Genomic DNA, 17,577 nt, shown 5'->3' with positions numbered 1-17,577 from the left:
CTTTAAAACCTTCATTTCCGAAGGAAATTTATCATATTAACGAGACACTTTAAACGGTGCCTTTAAAAAAATCTTTCCGAACAATGCTTCGAAGTATTTTTGCCAGCATAAAGCCCTTTCTCTGATACTATTTCGCTGACGTAGGAATTTTCGTCTTGAAGAAACACATACTGACGGCCTACTCAGTCATGCTAGGAACGGCCATTGTATTTAACTTACTAAATTGTTAATTGTCATTTTAAGCAATCTTTTCTCACAATAAACCTTGGGTGTTTGAAGGGCAGACTCTAGGTTACCTCATCTTTGGTATCTAGCAGTGCGCAGTGATCCGTTAAATCCAGTGCTTAGGCTCACAGCTTGCTAACTAACGTTGGCTTCGTTACAGAAACCCACTGGCCTCAGTTTTTCATCCGTCAGACTAAAACTGTTACTCCCTGTGTCATGGGATTGCTGTTAAGGGTTCAACGAGATTAATCTATAAACAGCTCTTAGAAGGAACGCTCAAGGTGGGATGTCATTGCTGTAATCCCTCAACGTGTGCCATCGAATGAGAGGCCGAGTGACTGAATGAATGTACGAATAAAGGAAAAGGTCAGTAACTGGCAGTTCCCGAGTTTGGAGCCGGCTAAATTACCCCTTCAAGTCGCTGAGCAAAAAGCCGCCAGTCGACAGAAAACCCCACCCCGGAGCCGGAAGCAAGAATAGAGCGGCGGGCGGGGCCACCATAGAGGAAGTCGCTCTCCCGGCCAATGGACACATCGATTGGCAAACGAGCGTTTCGCCGCACCTCTCGTGAAACTGCGAGAACGCAGTGGATTATCGCGAGGTTTCGTGCCCCTCTCCCGCTCCCTCTTCCCCACTTCCCAGTAGCGCGGGTTCCGCTCCGCCCGCGGGGCCCCGCCCCCGCCACCCCCACCGCCTCGCCCCCGCCCGGCTCCCTGCCCCGCCCCGCCCGCCCGCCGTCCCCCGCTTGCCTTCCAGCGCCGCTTGCGCTCGGTAGCGCTGGCTCTGCCGGCGCTGAGGTGAGTAGAGCTGTCTGCCTCGTCGGGTGGTTCAAGTGGTAGGGCTCTCTGACCCGGCCACCGGCGGGGACGCCCCAGACCTGGCCTGGCTAAAGCGTCCGGGCCGCGGCGAGTGGGACAGCGGGGCGGTCTGGGCCTGGGGTAGCCACTGCTGCCGGGTCCTCCTGGCACTCCGCGGCCCGCGGCCCCCGGCCCCTGGGACCCCAGAACCCTGGATACCGGGTCCCTGAAATCCCTGCTGCTAGGCTCGCTGCCTCCCAACTGTAACGACCTCAGTGTCTGGCGTTTAGCCTAAGACTTTTGCCAGTGTTTGTTACCGCTGAGCTGAGAAGATACCGTATCTTTTACAAACGCTTTTAATATGTAGCTTATAATTCTCTAATCTCCAGCGTTAGGAAATTGAAATGCGTGTTCTACTAAATTGCGTACGGGGAAGTCAGTCTAAGGGACTCCTTTCTTTCAAAATACACTTTAAAATGTGTAGAATTTTGTTAAACGGGAGGTTTTTTATGTTTTTGTTTTGTTTTTAATATGATAGTGTTCACCTGCCAGAAAGCTCGTGTTGTAGGTGCGGATCTACACAGCTGATTGCCCTTACTACGTAAGAGGTAGTGTAACTATACAAAGGTAGTTTGCTTAACTAGGTTAGAGGTAGTAAAGTGAAATGGGGTAAGAAAATTATCTTGTTAAAGGCTGTGTATGGCCCATGAATTGCATGCTGCAAAACTGTGAGCATTGTTGATGCTTTATCGGCATTATTGGCAGCTTTGGGATTTCATTAGTTTAAATTTTATCTCCCAAACAGCCTTTGTAGCAATTTTAACAGAGTAACTGTGTTTTTGAGGCAGCCAATCCCATTTCAGAACATTCAAAGCCGTCAGGTTACAGGGAATCTCTTCTTGAATCTTCCCTCAGTAAGCGTGGTTTTGCATTATAGGGCGGCGGTGCACCAGCCCACCTGCGATGGAACTATGGTATGTTACCCTCTGAGAAACTCAGTTTCCTCGTCTACAAAACGTGCTAATGTCTGTTGCAATGCATGATTGTAAAGATTAGACGTGCTTATGGCATGCGGCAAGCTGAGAGGATCTATCCGTGGTCTTGACTTGGGTGGATGAGAAATCAACCTTGCAACGTTGTTTCACGTGTCATCAGATATTAGAAGACTTACGTTAAAATTTTAAGTTCCTAGGTACATGTGGAGAATATGCAGGTTTACATAAGTAAATATGTGGCGCTTTGCTGCACCTATCCACCCACCACCTAGGTATTATGAAGGGTTACTTTTAGATAGTGTGCTAGATGCAGGTATGCAAGCGTGGAGAAAACAACACAGTCTCTGCCCTCAGGATTTCTAAATAAGTTTCGGAAGCGTTTATTTACAGGCTTTTTGTCTTGATTGATGATAAACAGGTGCAATGATAAATATTTAGATGAGAAATTGTGAGGAGGCCTACGAAGAAACAAAGAATCGGCCAAGTTGCTCTGAAAGAACACCAGGAGAACACTTTGGGATGGGAAATTTATTTTTATTTTTTGAGCCAGAGTCTTGCTCTTTTGCCCAGGCTGGAGTGCAGTGGTGCGATCTCCTCTCACTGCAGTCTCTGCGTCCCAGGTTCCCGAGTAGCTGGGATTACAGGTGCCTGCCACCATGCCCGGCTAATTTTTGTATTTTTGGTAAAGACGGAGTTTTGCCAAGTTGGCCAGGCTAGTCTCAACCTCCTCAACTCAGGTAATCCACCCGCCTCGGCTTCCCAAAGTGCTGGGATTACTGGCAAGAGCCACCGCACCTGGTCCAGGGAAGTGATTGTTAAGTTGAAATCTGGAGAATGATGGGACATTGCTTTCTAGGCTAAGAGGAGAGCAGCAAATGCTGTTAGGGGTTTGGTAGCCTTAAGAATGAGAAAAAGCCCCGGAATTTGGTGAGGAGCCGAGCAGAGTGCTCAAGAAGTGGGTGGGGGCAGGTGGTGAGGCGTCTTCAAGGCCTAATATGAGTTTGATTTTCTAAATAAGAAGTTTCTGAAGGGTTTGTTCAGTAAGATGGATGCCAGAAAGGTGAGACCCAATTGCATGTACATTTTTAAAAGCCCACTGCTGGGATTAATGTGTTGGAAGTGACCAAAGTGGTCACAGAGAGACCATTAATATAGCTGGCCAGGCAGGAGATGACGGTGGCTTGGGGTTTTGGCAGATGGATAGATTTGGATGGATTTGAGATGTATTTGGGAGATGGAAGCCACTGGCCTTGTGATAGATTGAACGTGGTTAGAGAATGAGAGGATGGAATCATTCATGACTTCTTGTTTCTCCAGCTTGAACCGCTGGGTGGTTGGAGGGGGTGCGCTATTGAGATGGGAAAAACTAGGGAGATTCGTATTGGAGATGAAAGTAGAAAGCTCTTTGTGTTAAGTTGAGCTGCTTGTGAGACATCTAAACTGCTAACGGTTTACTACTTCAGTGAATAATTACCTATAGAGTTTCGCTTTCTACATGAAATCATTGAGGTTATTTGTAGTCTACTCCCTTTGCTTTATGGGTAAGAGAATTAAGATATGGAAAGATTATCTTGCACAAAGTCACATAATACGTCTCACAAAATAGGTGAGTAGGTGGAATATGGGAAAGTATTCGATCCTGACGTTGCATTGGAAATAGTTAATATTTCATACTTTGCCTTTTAATATAAAATGGCAAGTGCTGTCTCATTAGCTAGGAATTTGAGTTTGGAAATAGTAAAAGATAACCAAGAAATTACGAAACTCTGTTTATTGAAAGCTTATGTTGCTGAATTTTGTACTAATTTGGTATTAATTACTAGTGAAAATCACTTTCCTTAAGGAAAAAAAATTCTTGAAAGGGACTTTCCAATAGAGAGTTTGGCGAGAGTGCTGAGGATTGTGAACTGTTTGACCTTGGACAAATCACTGAAGCCTTGAGTTTCTTTCTTTTTGTGTTAACTGATGGTGAAGTTTGTTTTAGCTCTGTGCCTAGTGGATAAAATGGCAAATGTTACTTGTCTTCTTGCCCTTGTCAATTGTAGAGCTAGAAGAGAATTTATAGTAATCTGTCCTGGACTCAGACCTGTTAATCAGTACATTAATTGCTCTCCATTGTATATATTGGGCAACTGGAGGCCCAGAGGCATTGTAATATTATAGAATGATACAGGATTCTTGTTTCTGAGTGCAGTGTTTCTTGTTTCATTGAAATAACTTAGAATAATGAAACTGTGTGGCCCCAGATCTATTTATTTGATACCTCTGATAATCTGTAAAGCTAAAAACAAAGAGGCCAGGCACAGCGGCTCACACCTGTAATCGCAGCACTTGGGGAGGCCAAGGTGGGAGGATTGTTTGAGCTCAGGAATTTGAGACTAGCCCGGGCAACATAGTGAGACCCCATCTCTACAAACAAATAAAAAAATTGCCAAGTGTGGTGGTGATGCTTATAGTTCCAGCTACTTGGGAGGCTGAGGTGGGAGGAAGATCACTTAAGTCCAGGAGTTGAGGCTACATTGAGCTATGATTGAGCCACTGGATCCCAGCCTGGGCAACAAAGTGAGACCCTGTCTCTCTAAAAAAAAAAAAAAAAAAAAAAAAAAAGAAAAAAAGAAAAAATCAGAATATAGGACAATATTTACCAGGAAGTGAAGAAAAGCTATTAGTGCTCAAGATATAAATAATATCTATTTTAATATTTTTGAAGCATGTTAAGCTAAATACAGAATGAGGTGGTTCATAAAAGAAATGGGATTTGCTGCATGTGGTTTTTAAGCCTCTCCTTTGGTTGCATGTTATGAAACTGGTCACTGTTTTTCTTAGACAAGAGTTCCTATCTCATGGGCAAAAACTTTTTCCCATTAGGACTATAATAAGTAATAAATATTGTCTAATCGGAGTATTTTTATTTAATTGTTATTTATTTTAACCTCCTCCTCCAAAATACGTGTGACAATTTTAGTTATGAAAGTAAAATGTGGGATTGAATGTATTTTTCAGTGTCTTCAAGTAGCTCTGTATGCTAACTGGTTTATATGGCAGTGCTTGTAAAAAATCATATAATGAATACATTTTCTTGTTGTCTTTATAGAAATGGACCAATTTTGACAAGATGTAATGCTACAAGTGTGCCTGATGGGATATATTCAGTCATGGCATCTGAACTTTGTAAGACGATCTCTGTGGCAAGGCTGGAAAAGCACAAGAATTTGTTCTTAAATTACAGGAATCTGCACCATTTTCCTTTGGAGTTACTAAAAGATGAGGGACTGCAGTACTTGGAGAGACTCTATATGAAAAGGAACTCCCTGACAACCTTGGTACAGTATTATATTACACTACAAAAAATCGTTTATAAATGTGATTAAGATACATTTTACATACCGTAAGATATTCAGACCAAGACTTATGTCCCCTGTTGTTATATATACCGGTAATATAAATACACACACAGGGGTTTCTCATTGGCTATGAATTTGTTATTCACATTCCTGCAGTTATGAGGTCGCAGGAGAAGTTGTGTAGGAAAGCAAAATATTCACTCATGTACCACTTACAAAATTAGTACCCATTCAGAAACCGTTCTTCATTTAGTGTGTGCGTCTGTCCTGACTTGTAATTTGTTTGTATGTTAAGCTTCTGAGGTGATTTAATCCGACCAGTTAGTAAGTAAACAAGAGAAAGATAAGCAATGCTTTAGTGCTATAGTCATTAAAGGGAGAATGGTTTGAAAATAAAAGCACTAAGAGAGGTATTTGGGAAGCTTAACATAACTCTTGGGTGTTTTGAAAACAAAACCTTGGTGATGGCCCTGTGAAAATTAAATGATTTTTGAATTGGGCTAGCATACAGTTTTTTGGAAAAAATTTTGCCACAGAAGCAACATTTAATTTTCTCTCTTTATGTTCTAAGAAAAAGCACATCATTTCTATTATAATCTGAATTGTATCACATATAAGGTAAACTGAAAGTTTTTCAAGAGAATGTCCAAATCAAGCTTTTTATTCCCACTATTTATTGTAAAATTTGGTCTCTGTATTAAATGGATTTACTTTTTATGGCCTTTTCTGGTTATCACTTAACCTCATTTGAATCTTTTACTTGAGTTCTAGTTCTCATTCATTTTAGATGATTTATGAAATCTTACTACTTTGTGAATTCACCCATTCTTCATTCCCTTCTCTATATTGGACTTTGTTAAATAACTGGAAAGTGTGTCTTACTGGCTTCATGTATATGGCTTGTTTTCCTGGAAAAGTTTGATTTAATATGTGTACAATGCCCATAAGTGGGTAGAAAGCATTATAAAATGAATTTATCTTTGCTCTATCTAGAAGTAAATAAATATGCATGTTTTATTCTTTTGTGATTGGCATATTGGTAAATATGTTGAGTGTCTACTTTTATATTTCTGAAATTGGATTTTTCAGTTTTCCACCTTGGAAAATCTGTATACAGTTATATAAATCTCTTTTTGCAAAGTCATCATTGCATGATGTAAAACTGTTCATATTTTGTAACCTTTTAGCAAGAAGGTATAAGAAATATTTTGACAAGGATTATAGCCTAGATTTTCACGTGTTTTTTCTTTATGTATAGAGAAATATTTGTGAGTGGATTACTTATTAATTATCAACCATAGCCAAATGGGGTAGACTTTGTTCAGAGAATTGACCTTTGCTTATAAAAGTCAAACTCATGGGTGGACCACTCTGCTGGAAGTGTGAGGATCTGAGCCCAGGGTCGAGAGGCAGTGGGGGAGGTGGAGGCCGCTCCTGCAATCGAAAGGTACTTGAGACTTACTGGCCACACACCAAGAGGGCCCTGTGGGTGCTGGGCTCTGCTGGGCTCTGCTGGGTCCTGCTGACCTTCAGGTCGGTCAGAGCTGATGATGAAATTGATGTGGATGGTACAGGAGAAGAGGATCTGGGTAAAAGTGGAGAAGGCTCAAGGACGGATGATGAAGTAGTACCGAGAGAAGAAGAAGCTATTGAGTTGGATGGAGTAAATGCATCACCAGTAAGAGAACTTAAGTAAGAAAAGTTTGCCTTCCAAGCCGAAGTTAACAAAATGATGAAACTATCAATTCATTATATACAAATAAAGAGATTTTCCTGAGAAAACTGATTTTAGATGCTTCCAATGCTTTAGATAAGATAAGGCTAATATCACTGACTGATGAAAATGCTCTTTCTGGAAATGAGGAACTAACAGTCAAAATTAAGTGTGATGAGAAGAACCTGCTGCATGTCACAGACACTGATGTAGGAATGACCAGAGTAGAGTTGGTTAAAAACCTTGATACCGTAGCCAAATCTGGGACAAGTGAGTTTGTAAACAAAATGAATGAAGCACAGGCAGATGGCCAGTCACCTTCTGAATTGATTGGCTAGTTTGGTGTCACCTTCCTTTAGCAGGTAAGGTTATTGTCACATCAAAACATAGTGATACCCAGCACATCTGGGAGTCTGACTCCAGTGAACTTTCTGTAATTGCTGACTCAAGAGAAAACACTCCAGGACAGGGAACGACAATTACCCTTGTTTTAAAAGAAGAAACATCTGATTACCTTGAATCGGATACAATTAAAAATCTCGTCAAAAAATACATTTCATAAACTTTCCTATTTATGTGTGGAGCAGGAAGCCTGAAACTGTTGAGCCCATGGAGGAAGAAGAATCTGATGAGGAAGCTGCAGGAGAAGAAGGAAAAAAAGAAACCAAAGACTAAAAAAGTGGAAAAACTGTCTGAGACTGGGAACATATGAATGATATCAAAGCAATATGGCAGAGACCATCCAAAGAAGTAGAAGCTTTGTATTCATCAATACAAAGCTTTCTACAAATCATTTTCAAAGGAAGGGGTTGACTCCATGGCTTCTATTCACTGTCTTTTTAAACATCAGCTGGTTTATATGGAAATCTAGTTATATAATTGATAGGTGAACAAGAAGTAGTTGTGGGTGCTGGGTAGTTGTGGTGCTCATGTCTATAATCCTAGCACTTTGGGACAAGGCTGAGACAGGCAGATCACTCGAGCTCAGGAGTTCAAGACCAGCCTGGGCAACATCATAAAATCCTGTCTCTACACACACACACACACACACACACACACACACTAGCCTGGGCAACATCATAAAATCCTGTCTACTCACACACAGGCAACATCATAAAATCGTGTCTGCATACACACACACACACACACACACACACACACAGAGCTGTCTCAGGAAAAAAAGGATTTTGCTTCCTAACATTTACCTTAGAAAATGTTTTAAATAATTTTTCTATAATTATAAATTCAGGAATTATTAAGTCTGACCTTTGTGATAGTTTTAAGATAAATGAGATATTAGGAGTAATATAGGGTCTGGGTTTGTGACATGATAGGTGTTCATCTAGTGGTAGAATTAAATAAATAAATATAATGTAGAATTGCATAAAGACCATATTATAAGAGTTCCAGACTGAGAGTCTTCAAGAGCAGGAACTGTGTCTTGCATTCTGCATCTTCAGTGCCTGGCTTACTGCTTAGCATGTGTAGTACACATAATTTAATTCTATGTAGCAGCATTGTAGAAGATTTTTAAAATAAGACCCTATTTGTATGACACTGAAGACTGACTTTGGCGCTTAGGAGGAAGAGCATCATTCATTCAGTGTGTATTTATTGAGTGCTTACTGTGTACCCATCACTCTTCAAGACACTGACAATAGGTATTTTGTGGAACAGCTTCTTATTCTCATGGAATTTTCATTTGTTGGCGTTTCAAGTTTAAGGGGAAAAAAAAGAAACTAAGACTCAGTGGCAAAATGTTCAAGGGACAAGTTTACATACCGGTTTTGCTTGCCTCGAGCAGTGGTTTTATAGGTTCCGCAGAGCCTCAGGCTTCATGAGCAATGCTGAGGTAGGGACCAAACGAGACTGTGTCTCTACTTCAGCTGGAGCAGCTCTTCTTTTGTTTGAGTATCAGTGTTGTCTATGCAATGCCCTCACATAGATGGGATATGCAGAGAGGTCCTCTACTAAACCGATGGATAGAGAGCTCTTGAAGTTTGGCTGTGATACGGGATGGGCCTAGTGGGTGGGGATTTGATGACAAAGGATATTTTTCTTCTAATCTTCCCTTTTCTCTTCCCTGTCCTTTACCCCCTCTCTTCTCTTTTCTAAGAGGACAGAGTAAATGCTGTTGGGAAATTCCCATTAAAAGAAGAGTTGAACCTCCGGATAAAGGGAATAATTAAAAGTCCAGGTTTCCTAAGAACGAGCTCCAGAGTACACATGGAACGATTAACCTTGGGAATATATCTGTTCCTCCTTTGTGAAAGAAAGGGAAGACAGGTGTGAAGACAGATAAGCACTAAGGGACAGAGGCAGTTGAGAGAGTTTTTGGTCTGATGCTTTTACTAGATCAGACCATCTGCTTGGGAATGAACATTTGGGGAGAGGGCAGGTTTGAAGACTCACATGGCAGTTTGACAAGAGAAAGAATTGTTGGGTTTTATTTAGCAAGCAGTTGGTGACTAAGCTTATGGTGGAAACTTCTGCTTCTTTAGGGAACTTTAGCTATATCCAGCTGTCTGAGGTATGGAGAAGGTAGACTGTGGCATTCATACAGGTTTAGGTTTTTGCTAGGTGGCTGGAGGTTTAGGATTTGGCCAAGAGAGTGATATAACATGAAATCCGAGCTGGATTGGAGACAAAGGAAGAGTGAATAGAGAGAATGGAGGTGGGCCAAAGTACCCATTGATGTTGAAGAATTGCTGTATTGGGTGTGACTGAGTAAGCCATCTGGGATATGGGACATTTTGGTGTCGGAGAAAGACTGTGGTCATGGAGAAGTTTCTGATGATGACACAGTCTGAGTCTGCAAGGTAGAAGGGGCTGAGGTAGAGCCTTGCAACCTTCCCTGCATTGGTATCTGTAGTCTTTGTAAGAAGGAGAAGGAATATGGCTTGGAAGCAACAATCAACAGTCCTTTCTAACTCTGAAGTTCCTTGAGGGAGGAAATTAGTAGTGGGAGCATTTGAGGGCTGCACTTCCAGGAAGAGAGTATTCCATGGTTCAGTAGCAAAACATATGTCATTCATTGGTTTTTAAAAGCCTGACTTAGCATACACCCTGTAATTTGTAGTTTCGGCCTTGGGAGTTAGGATCGGGATGGTTTAGAAAGAGGTGGCAGGGCTAAGGGTCTTTTCCTTAGGACAGACCATTTTCTTTTGTACTTGAAGGGTGTTATTTGCAAGCAAAAGAATCAAAACCATTGGTATGTGTATGACTCCACAAGTTTAAATTCATTTTTCAGGCGTTCACTATAATGAGGCACCTGTGTACTAGAAGTGAGACGCCAGTGTCTAAATAAATGTTAGTCCCACCAAATCAGTCAACAAATACATGCATTATTAAGGAAGGCACTTATACACTGATCTTGGAACACGCTTCCCACCCCAACAAACCAAAGAGTTATGTCATAAACATAGATTTTTCAGGCTAGGTTTAATCTTATATCATTGATCTGGCTTTATGGGAATGTGTTTGGTGTTCTATTTTTGTGTATATTTTTACATTGCTTTGAAAATTTCATTTACAAAATTATACTTATTGAATGTTTATTAAATAGGTTTTTTAAAAAACAAAACTAGATAAGACACTTGATTCTGTAACCTCCAACCCTTGCTTCTGACATTTATATAACTTTCAGTTTAACAAATATTTTTAAGATGAACTCTTGAAGAGGCATTTCAGCAATTTTTATTGCTTATTTTTTCTTTTGAAAATCTTTTCTTGGCAATCAAATTTCCGTCAAATTTAGAAACACTTTATTTTTGTAAATGTACTGGATGTATAGTTTTTTGATTTTGAGCTCATTCTGTAAATTTTTGCTAAGTTAAAAATATCAGTCTTGATTTTTGTTTTACATTTTTTGCCACAAAACATTTGCAGTTTTAAAGATACTTAAAATTTTGCCATTTACGTGTCTTAAGATGACAATTTCAGTCTTTATAAATGCTAAACAAATACTTGCATTTATTTCTAAGAAAAACAATCTAAAACATTTATCATTCATACAGTTAAGTAGTTCTTTATGTTTTACATTTGAAGGAGTTGAGTTTAAGTGAACAATTAGTAATGAGTATAAAGATATGAATTCTTCACACTCTACCAGCCACATGTGGCTATTAACATTTTTTTTTTGAGATAGAGTTTTGCCCAGGCTAGAGTGCATGGCATGATCTCAGCTCACTGCAACCTCTGCCTCCCAGGTTCAAGGGATTCTCCTGCCTCAGCCTCCCAAGTAGCTGGGATTACAGGTACCTGCCATCATGCCTGGCTAATTTTTGTGTTTTTAGTAGAGACAGGGTTTTACCATGTTGGCCCGGCTGGTCTTGAACTCCTGACCTCAGATGATCCACCTGTCTCAGCCTCTTAAAGTGCTGGGATTATAGGTGTGAACCACCACACCCAGCCTGACATTTAAATAAATGCAAAGTAATCTTAGAAGTTCAGTTCCTCTATCACATAGCTACATGTGGGCTAATGTCTGCCATATTGGACAGCACAGATAGAGAATGTTTCTATCATGGCAGAGAGAGAAACAAAGGAAAATGAGTAATTAATGGGAAGTGAGCCAAGAGAGAAAGGTAATGGTAACTAAGACCCTCAAGGCATTTATGCTACTGGGAAAGAAGAAAGAATGCTGGTTCCGTCATTCTATACCATTAGCCTGCTAGGGTTTCCTAGTCCTCTGTTGATAAATACTGCTATGACATATATAAAAATGGAGAGAAATACTGTAGAAGGAATGGGCAAGTAAAAGATCTACAGTTTAAAAAAATCTGGACACATGGTATTTATCTCATGCTGTGTACCTGCTCAGAAGCAATGATATCAAATTATTGATCCAACTGAAAAGCTTGTTGAGTGCGTTGTAGTTTGTGAATGAAGTACTTTTTCTTTCCTCAGAACCAAAACTTCATTAACTTTCTCAAATAATTTATTGGGGAGAAACTGATATAAAGTAAAATGAATCTAATGAAATGAACATTAGGATTCAGTACATTCACCATCTATGCTGCCTCTCTGTCTAGTTCCAGATATTTTGTTCACTCTGGAGTAAAACCCCTCACCCATTAAGCAGTTTTTCTCCATTCCCTCATCCCCACCCTCACTTCCCACACCTATACCTGGTAACCACCAATCTGTTTTCTCTCTGGTTTTACTCTGGATATTTCATATAAATGGGATTACAAAACATGAAACCTTTTGTATCTGGCTTCTTTCACTTAGCAAACTGTTTCAAGGTTTATTCAAGTTGTAGCATATGTTAGTACTTCATTTTTTTTTTTTTATGGTTCAATGGGATTCCATTGTATGGCTCTACCACCATTTGTTTACCCATTCATCTACTGATGGGCATTCGGGCTATTTCCACCTTTAGCTATTGTGAATAATGCTGCTATGAACATGAATGTACATGTTGAAAGACCTGTTTTCAGTTCTCTTGGGCGTATAAATAAGAAGAGGAATTGCAGGGTCCTATGCTAATTTTATGCTTAACTTTTTGAGGAACCACCAAACTTTTCCACAGTGGCTGAGCCATTTTACATTACTGCCGGCAATGTACAATGGTTCCAGTTTCTCCTCATCCTTGCCAACACTTGTTATTTTCTGTTTTTTGTTAGTGTCACAGCTGTCCTAGTGGGTATGAAGTGCCATCTCATTGTGGTTTTGATTTGCATTTCCCTGATGCTAAAGAACATCTTTTCATGTGCTTGTTGGCCATTTGCGTATTGTCTTGGGAGAAATGTCTATTCAGATCCTTTGCCTGTTTTTTAATTGAGTTGTATTTTTGTTGTTGAATTGTAAGGATTCTTTTTATAGTTGGATGCTAGACCCTTACCAGATATATGATTTGTAAATATTTTCTCCCATTCTGAAAGTTGTTGTTCTACTTTCTTAAAATATCCTGTAATGCACACACATTTTTTAAATTTTGATGACATTCAGTCTATCTATTTTTTTTTTGAGATGGAGTTTCACTCTGTTGCCAGGCTGGAGTGCAGTGGCATGATCTCGGCTCACTGCAATCTCTGCCTCCCAAGTTCAAGCGCTGCTCCTGCCTCAGCCTCCTGAGGAACTGGGATTACTGGTGCATGCCACCACGTCCAGCTAATTTTTTTGGTATTTTTAGTAGAGATGAAGTTCGACCATGTTGGTCAGGCTGGTCTTGAACTCCTGACTTCAAATGATTCACCCACCTTGGCCTCCCAAAGTGCTGGGATAACAGGCGTGAGCCACTGCACCCAGCCTGTGTATCTGTTTTTTTTCTATTGTTGCTCATGCTTTTGGTGTAATGTCTATCAATTCATTGCCAGATCTAAGATTATGGAAATTTACTCTTACATTTTCTTCTGTGAAATATGCTTTTAGCTCTTAAATTTAAGTCGTTGATCCATTTTGAGTTAACTTTGTGTATGGTATGAGATAGTGGTCCAAATTCATTCTGCTTTCGTTTACTTTTATAACTGCTATAAGAACCCAAATGCATTTAATTTTGACTTTGAAATGTGTTGTTAGAAGCCACGATGGAGCAGGTTTTGCCAAACTCCGAGTCCCAGTGGCTTATAACAGCATGCATATTTCTTGTCTACACTGTACTAGCCTCTGAGAGCTTGGGGCCTCTGCTCAGTGATGAAGCCTGACAAAACGTCCACCATCTGGTGGTCACTGTGGGAGGGGTGAGGTCTTTTGAGCTCAGTCTTGTCAAGGCTTCCACTTTGGCTTAATTTCACTGACCAAAGCAAGGCCCTTAGCCATGGCCAGTTTTATGAAAGATGTGCAGTCCTGGCAGGTGTTCAGAAAGAGAGGGAAAGGAAGTAGGTACTGTACAGTGCCCACCAGAAAACAGCACTGAACGTGGTGGCGTTTGCAACATACTTGAAGTATTTGTTACAAGACACAAAATTTTAAAACATTCCCATTTAAGTGGAGTCTAAAAGAACATGGTAAAGCATCATTGATTCAGAATTTGGGGTAAGTTTTATATAAAGCATCATTGATTCAGAATTTGGGGTAAGTTTTATACTAACTATGCTTGTTGAAGTTTACTTTTTCATTATTGTAAAGAAAAGTTGTTTAGATAATAATATAAATGAGATTTAATGAAGAGAATCCTGGGCTTGATTTAGAAAAACAGTTTTTAGGTAATTTAGTGGGAAGTATTTCAGTACATGTTGTTTATCTGATAAAACTTTTCTGTTTCAAATTGTGAAAAAAGGAAATAATAGTAATAGATTAGAAAAGCACTTTAAGACTATTGCTTTTATCAGGATTTCAAATTTAAAAACATTAAAAAGCGTAATAGCTTGTAAATTCTATGGATTAGGGTATAGTTTGTGTGACTTCCATAATCCAACATTAGAGCTTAGTTACCCACAAAGTAACAAAAATTCTGCCATTAATTTCTCATTGTCTAGTCTCTTACATGCTCTACCTAAATTATAGAAGTACGAAAATTAAAATTTATAGCATTTCTCAGCTACATTGCTAAAAATACAGTATTAGAAAACAGAGTGATATTATGGAACACCACTAGGTGTCAGTCACAGCCTGTGCAAGGACTGATTATTTGCCAGGCATTTTGGACATCTATTCTTAAGTGTGTGTTTTAAGGCATTATTCTAATGAGCTGCAATTTTCTCAAAGTGAATGTGCTTATTTTTAAATAAAAACCCAATGCACCTACTTGTTAGTAAAGACATAGAGACGCTCTACTGGCAGCAGAAGCATTATTTCAGTGCTTAATTGTGTGTATAGCTACAGCTCAAAAGAGCTGACTAGTTTGTAATGGAAAGATTAGAATGCTATTTGATGAGCCAAGTGGACATCCAGAAAGAAAGGACATGGAGTGTGTGAGTTAGCCAGATACAGTATTGATACTAGCCAGTGAAAGTAGGTGAAGGTCTAACAGTTAAACAGCATTACTTTTTGGAAAAATCTTTGCTTTTTATAGGAACAGCTCTAGTTAAGGCCTTCCACCCACTGGTTCCCTAGTTTTCCTAGGATGCTTTGTGTTTATGCCCATAAATGGAAGTGTATATTCTCAAGGGAGATACTGATACTAAAAACCCTCCAGGGATTTAGACAGATCCACAGGAACATCTGAGAAATGACTTGGTTTGAAGGACCTCCTTGCATGTATCAGTGTTGAAACACGGTGCAAAAAGAATCACAGCTTTCAGTGTTTGAACACAAAATAGAAGTGGTACTGTCAAGAGTGGGTACTCAAAAATGCTTCATTGACTTCATAACAATATCCATATTCAGTGATACTTGGTTACCCATCACAAAAGGATAAGGACATGTATATATGAGCTGTTGGGGATACCGCTGCTAAGTATTTAAATACACCAGTATGGCAGTATGACATTAATAATGACATTTTCTGGGTTAACATAAACCAGTGAATTTCCATTGTGGAAATTCCCACAATAAAAAAGCTATTCCTTAGTATAAAATATGAGTCCTTAGTGATCTGTTCCTTAACATTCTATGTAAAATCATACATCTTCATACCCAATGACCCAGACATACCAAACTAATGTCATTTGTCCTAGTGAGTGTTTAGATCTCAAATTGTACATAATTGATTAATCAATTGTATAACAGCTTATACTATACACACCATATTTTAAAATTCAATTTTAATTTTTTTCAATTATGAAAGATATGTGTTCATTGTTAAAAATCTAAGTTTTTGTATGAAAAATTTCTTGATTATTTAGAGTAGTCAACTTTCTGGTCCCTAACACTTTAATTTTTCCTATTGCAATGATTGTTTTTCTAACAGCATTATTGAAAATATAAGATTTCTTCAGGAGTGCTGTTATGGAGTTATAGCAGAATGGATTGTATTTGCAGCTTCCCAATTGTTCCTTGTTCTCTTTTGGCTTTTCCTATGTTGCTGCTTGTGCCTAAAAAGCTATCTAGCACTACCCTCCTCTCCATTCCATGTCAACCTCTTACAGTTTGTCTTTTGGAACTTGGGTCAGACCTAATATCTTCTAAAAAGCCGTTCCTGATTCATTGTTATTTATATACAGTTTACCCTACAGTATGCTTGAACGTAGGTAAAAAAAAAATTAGTTTTGACTCAGTGTGCTCCTTCAGTCTTCAGACTCATATCTTTTTGCATGTGTAAATTTGAACCCCGTGTGTGTGTGTGTGTGTGTGTGTGAGAGTGCGAGAGCGAGCAAGAGAAAGATGTGCATATATACGTGTGTGTGTGTGTGTGTGTGAGAGAGGGTGAGAGCGAGCGAGCGAGAGAAAGATTATATATATGCATATATACATATGTGGGTGTGTGTATGTGTCTGCAGGCTGGTTTTCAGTTATTTACAGGAGGCTTTCTCCCATACCCAGTACCTCTAGCAGAGAGAAGCCTGCTTTCAACCTGTGTGTAGAATTGTTCTGGGATGCTTTTCATGGGAAGGCCAGCCCTTTCAGGGCTCTGACTTTTTCTGAGTAAGGGACCTAGCTTTGTCTGTCTTTCTGTCTCCTGCCCATAGGCAATTTCCTGTCCCTCCCACATCACACCTCTTCTCTGATCTCTGGACCTGTGGCACGTCTCACACTCCCTTGGACCACATGAGCTCTATCTTCCCCTGTTAATTTGGAGCTTAGTCAGGTCTTGGCACCTGGAGGCTCTGCGGTTTTCCTTTACTTTCTCTTGAGGAGCATGATTTAGGAGTTTGGAGTATATATCAGTCTCTTAGGGCTGCCATGACAAATTATCAAAAACCGGGTGTCTTAAAACAACAAAGTGTATTCTCTCACAGTTCTTGAAGCAAAAAGTTCACAATCAAGGTGTGGTTTGGGTTGGTTCCTTCTCAGGGCTCCTCAGGTGTCACGTCAGTCTCTAGCTGCATCAGCACATGGTATTCTTCCCTCTGTGTGTCTGTGAAGCACATTCCGTGGTAATGGATTATGAGGTCTGTGGTTTCTCTAAGGCAGGGTCCCCAATCCCTGGTTCACGGACCTGGTGCCGGTTAAGAATGGGGTCACACAGCAGGAGGTGAGTAGTGGGCAAACTGTAGCCACTCCTAGTCCCTTTCATTACTGCCTGAATGCCACCTCCTGTCCCATCAGCAGCAGCATTAAATTCTCTTAGCACAAACCCTGTTGTGAACTGCACATGTGAGGGATCTAGGTTGTGCACTCGTTATGAGAATCTAATGCCTGACAATCTCTCACAGTCTCCCATCACCCCAAGATGGGACTGTCTAGTTTCGGGAAAACAAGCTCAGGGCTCCCACTGATTCTTCATTACGGTGAGTTGTGTAATTATTTCATTATGTATTACAATGTAATAATAGAAATAAAGTGCATAATAAATGTAATGTGCTTGAATCATCCCGAAGCCACCCCACCGCAACCCCATCTGTGGAAAAATTGTCTTCCATGAAACCAGTCCCTGGAACCAAAAAGGTTGGGGACCACTGCTCTAAGGGACATTATATTTAAGTGTTCGAATTTATAAATTTAAATTGTAGTATGGT

The 17,577-nt window shown here is 39.9% G+C and overlaps 2 protein-coding genes and 1 pseudogene across 17 annotated transcripts in view; 2 read left to right on the top strand and 1 right to left on the bottom strand.

Moving 5' to 3' along the window:
* The window catches only part of TTC23 (tetratricopeptide repeat domain 23), a 108,492-nt gene extending 107,822 nt beyond the window's left edge, over positions 1–670 (bottom strand). For 4 of the 8 annotated variants that reach the window (XM_017973270.4, XM_078375987.1, XM_035303715.3 and 1 more), the window contains exon 1: positions 297–670. The gene's annotated coding sequence lies outside the window, so the exon portion shown is untranslated. The remainder of the gene's footprint in view (positions 1–296) is intronic. The other 4 variants (XM_078375986.1, XM_017973272.4, XM_035303717.3 and 1 more) reach the window with 1 other exon arrangement.
* Positions 671–968: 298 nt separating this feature from the next.
* The window catches only part of LRRC28 (leucine rich repeat containing 28), a 120,931-nt gene continuing 104,322 nt past the window's right edge, over positions 969–17,577 (top strand). For 4 of the 9 annotated variants that reach the window (XR_013536591.1, XM_078375990.1, XM_078375989.1 and 1 more), the window contains exons 1-3: positions 969–1,022; positions 1,960–1,996; positions 5,112–5,340. Coding sequence is in view for 5 of the 9 variants with exons in the window: in XM_078375989.1 (XP_078232115.1) it covers positions 5,173–5,340 (168 nt within the window). In the remaining 4 variants the exon portion in view is untranslated. Of the gene's footprint in view, positions 1,631–1,959; positions 1,997–5,111; positions 5,341–17,577 lie in introns of those variants that run through there. The other 5 variants (XM_008998312.6, XM_002749076.6, XM_078375991.1 and 2 more) reach the window with 3 other exon arrangements.
* LOC144582958 (endoplasmin pseudogene) lies at positions 6,574–7,878 on the top strand (annotated as a pseudogene).

This window comes from Callithrix jacchus, chromosome 6 (genome assembly GCF_049354715.1).
Source record: "Callithrix jacchus isolate 240 chromosome 6, calJac240_pri, whole genome shotgun sequence".
NCBI classification, from domain to species: domain Eukaryota; kingdom Metazoa; phylum Chordata; class Mammalia; order Primates; family Cebidae; genus Callithrix; species Callithrix jacchus.
Note: the sequence above shows the minus strand (reverse complement) of the source record. Positions and strands in the feature narration are given on the sequence as shown.